This window comes from Tupaia chinensis, unplaced genomic scaffold (assembly GCF_000334495.1).
Source record: "Tupaia chinensis unplaced genomic scaffold, TupChi_1.0 Scaffold148822_1, whole genome shotgun sequence".
In the NCBI taxonomy this organism is placed as follows: Eukaryota; Metazoa; Chordata; class Mammalia; order Scandentia; family Tupaiidae; genus Tupaia; species Tupaia belangeri.
The window spans coordinates 371,853-375,944 of record NW_006208669.1 but is presented as its reverse complement, the minus strand read 5'-3'; the positions used below and the strand labels follow the sequence as shown (position 1 = coordinate 375,944).

Genomic DNA, 4,092 nt, shown 5'->3' with positions numbered 1-4,092 from the left:
TACTGGGACAACTGATGGTGTGGTGGTTAAGTTGGCTGGACTGCACATGGTCAGCTCCCAGTTAAAGTCCCAGACCTGGTACTTTGAAAAACAGTCAGGAATGTGAACATGCACTCCCAACATCCTGAAAGAAGAGAGTATTGTATTATGGCCATTCCCCATGGAGGACGATTTCTCACTTTTCCTTTCTCTCTGTCTCTGTCTGGTGAGTGCCTATGCCTAATAGTAAAGCTAAAACAAAACAAAATTCCATTGTAACATCACATTTTCCTTCATAAATATAAACTATTATTTTTGTTAATAAATAAATTAAAAATCCTATAGAATACATGATCTATAGGAACAAAGAAGTGAGATAAGAAGTCTTAAGTAGAAATGGCACTACGAAAGCCTGAAGCAAATTAGATCTATATAAAAATATAAAAAATAACTTTGTGACTGCAAACTATTAACTATGGCAATAGCAAGTTCAGCTGATATATAAATATCTGTGAACAAATGTATGACTTTAGGCATGAAACTGTGAGTAGACTGAATATCCTGTAAAGTAGCACCTAACTGAGGCTATATAGGTTACTGTGGTCATTAAAAAGGTATTTTAAATATGTTTTTTTTATTTCAAGAAAGCCAGTTTTAGCTTTAATAAGTCAAAAGAAAAACATGTTAAGAGACATGTTAAGAGAACTCCAAAGTACTTTGTCACAATCATCATGAAGCCAAGGATTATAGAACTACATATGATTTTGCAGCATGTGAACATAGTTCTCTCCCTTGCTGAAAAGGCAATACGATCAGTTTCTGGAGATACCAACAGCTGTGTCTCTACCACAGTCTATGCTTTGGGAATCAAAGGGGCATATAGGGATACATTCCTCAGTTAGATTCGGAAGAATTTTATCATTTGTTATTTACATTCCATCATTGTACATTTCTATAGTATACAATATTTTTCAAGACATACGCTTGCAGTATGGGACAGTAATTTTGCAATTTTGTTTTAGTTTTTGCAATAGGGCACATGCATTTACCAAGAGAGATGGAGAAACAGAGAAAGAGAAAGAAGGCAGTGAGAACTCAACTCCAAGGCCAGAGCTATGCTGTATTCACTATTCCTCTAGTTTCCTCTCAGGATTTTGGAAACACACGGACACGTGCCCAGTGATGTTCAAGCCACTGGGTCCATGACTTGAACCTTGCATTTAGCTAAGTGAGATCTAGCACCTTAACCTCCATGCTCCCTGCTGACCTGTGATAATTAAATTTTAACTCATGATTGGTTAAAGGTGATAATGACCTTTGGAGGCAGGAGAGTTCCCAGAGAACATATAGAAAAGACTGATTTCATCACACTGTCATCTTGGTCTCTCGAGAGCAGCAAATCAGTAGGAAAATGTTCTTTTCTTTCCAGACCAGTGTCCATGAGGGAAATCAGGTACTAAATGGTTGTAGTTATAAGGAGGAAATAAGCAGACATACTTAACAAACAGGCATAGGTAACTGTAAATATTTAATCTGTTATTGTCCCTCAAGGAGTACAGTCTCAGTATGGACAAGACATGGTTGATTTTTCTGGAATCTCCAGACTGGCTAGGGGGCCATTCTTAGTTCTCTCATTGTGTTTTATCTGCGGACAGAAATGCAATATCCATCACCAACTATCCAGGGAGGAATTCATCCTTCCACAAGAAGAAAGCTCATAAAGGTGAGTCTGAGAGCCTGGTAGGTATTGCAGGATCTGTTCAGAGAGAATAGATGTCAAGGACATCTACCTGAGATCACCTGAGGGTGAAACCAGCCTAGCAAGAGCCAAGAGACTGATGTGTTTGGTTACTTGTCCAACTAGTTTATTTTTCTTTAATTTAGTTAATATGTTAACAAGCCATGTGTCAGTCACTTAGCAATGCAGGTCCTATTGTGGACAATCTAGTGATGGGAATAGACATCCACTTGGATGAGGGTGAAGAAGGAATGGGAGAAATAAAATGATTTCAGTAAAATTAGAACATGTGCACAGAAATTTGCAGTTAAATAGTAGAAAGAATCAGAGTTGTGATGAGATGTGCAATGACTTTCGGGTCTCTAAGTTATCTTAAGTAGTTCAAGTCATAGAAGCAGACAACAAAATGGTGTTTGAAAGGGACTGCTAAAAGGAGGAATCTGAATTGTCTTCCTTTTTGAGAGGAATTATTTTAATTTAATTATAATTGTATTATTATTCAACTTGAACAAAGAGAAAGAAAGAGAGAAAGCCCCAGCCAGGTCTGGGACTCGAAACACAATTGGCCATGTGGGAGTCCAACACCTTAACCACCATGCCACCTGCTAGCCCTAGAATTGTGTTTCTATGTATATAATGATACAGTTATTGGGCCAGCTGTTGGTGTGGTGGGTAAGGTAGCTGTATCACACATGGTTGATGGCCAGTTAAAGTCCCAGACCTGACCACTTGAAAAAAATGGCAGGCATGTGTACATGTACTCTCTCTCTCTCTCTTTTTTTTGGAGAGGTTTTTGCTATAGGGTGCGTGTGCTCGCCAGACAGACAGAGAGAGTCAGAGAGACAGAAAGAGAGAAATCACCCCCCAGGGGGGATGGCCACGCCACAACCCCTTCTCCTCCATTCTCCTCTTGGGATCTTGGGCACGTATGCACATGCGCCTGGCGTGAGTTTAAGCCACTGGGTCCAGAACGCGAACCGAGGTTGACTACATGGGAGTCCAGCGACATAGCCATTACGCTAACTGCTGGTCCCTGTACATGCACTCTCAACATCCTAAAGGAAGAGAGTATTATGGCATGGTCCTTCCTCTTGGTGGATGAATTCATACTTTCCCTCTCACTCTGTGTCTGTCCGGTGAGTGCATGAGTCAATAGCACAATTAAAGCAAAACAAAACCATAAACCAAACAAAGTCCCATTGTAACATCTCATTTTACTTCATAAATATGGACTATAATTTTTGGTCAATAAATAAATTAGTTGAAAATCCTGTAGAATACATGATCTATGGGAACAAAGAAGGGAGATAAGAAGTCCTAAGCAGAGATGGCACTAAGAGAGCCTAAAGTAGATTGGAGCCATACAAAAATATAAAAAAATAAATTTGTGAGGGCAAAATATCAACTGGGAATTTCACCTATATTAATAATACTTGTTCACATGAAATTAGTCATCTTATTTTCCTCTTTTCAGGTAGTCATCATGGAAGCAGAAAATGGTACACAAATTTCAGAATTTCTTCTTCTGGGACTTTCAGGACCCCTCCTATTTGGGCTTTTTCTCTCCATGTACCTGATCACTGTGTGTGGAAACCTACTCATCATCCTGGCCACCATCTCAGCCTCCCACCTGCACACCCCCATGTACTTCTTCCTCTCCAACCTGTCCTTTGCTGACATCTGTTTCACCTCTACCACCGTACCAAAGATGCTGGTGAACATCCAGACACAGAGCAAGGTCATCACCTATGCAGGCTGCATCACCCAGGTGTTCTTTTACATAGTTTTTGCAGTGGTAGATGACATTCTCCTGACTGTGATGGCCTATGACAGGTATGTGGCCATCTGTCACCCTCTGCACTACATGGTCATCATGAACCCCTGGCTCTGTGGAAAGCTGGTTCTGGCTTCATGGACCATGAGTGTCTTGTATTCCTTGTTGCATAGCTTAATGACATTGCGGCTGTCCTTCTGTACACATGCGGAAATCCCCCACTTTTTCTGTGAACTCAATCAGGTGGTCCACCTTGCCTGCTCTGACCCCTTTCTTAATGATATGGTGATCTATTTTGCATCTGTGCTGCTGGGTGTTGGTCCCCTCACTGGGATCCTTTACACTTACTGTAAGATAGTTTCCTCCATTCGTGCCATCTCATCAACTCAGGGGAAGCACAAAGCATTTTCCACCTGTGCCTCTCACCTCTCAGTTGTCTCCTTATTTTACTGTACAGGCATGGGTGTGTACCTTAGTGCTGGTGCTGTCCACAGCTCACACTCAAGTGCAGCAGCCTCGGTGCTGTACACTGTGGTCACCCCCATGCTGAACCCCTTCATCTACAGTCTGAGGAATAAAGACATAAAGAGGGCCCTGAAAA

The 4,092-nt window shown here is 41.1% G+C and overlaps 1 protein-coding gene across 1 annotated transcript in view; it reads left to right on the top strand.

Moving 5' to 3' along the window:
• Positions 1 to 1,289: 1,289 nt before the first annotated feature.
• LOC114006546 (olfactory receptor 1571-like) overlaps positions 1,290 to 4,092 on the top strand; it is a 7,130-nt gene continuing 4,327 nt past the window's right edge. The window contains exons 1-4 of the mRNA XM_027769159.1: positions 1,290 to 1,432; positions 1,635 to 1,719; positions 3,192 to 3,299; positions 3,354 to 4,082. Of these exons, the coding sequence (XP_027624960.1) occupies positions 1,290 to 1,432; positions 1,635 to 1,719; positions 3,192 to 3,299; positions 3,354 to 4,082 (1,065 nt within the window). The remainder of the gene's footprint in view (positions 1,433 to 1,634; positions 1,720 to 3,191; positions 3,300 to 3,353; positions 4,083 to 4,092) is intronic.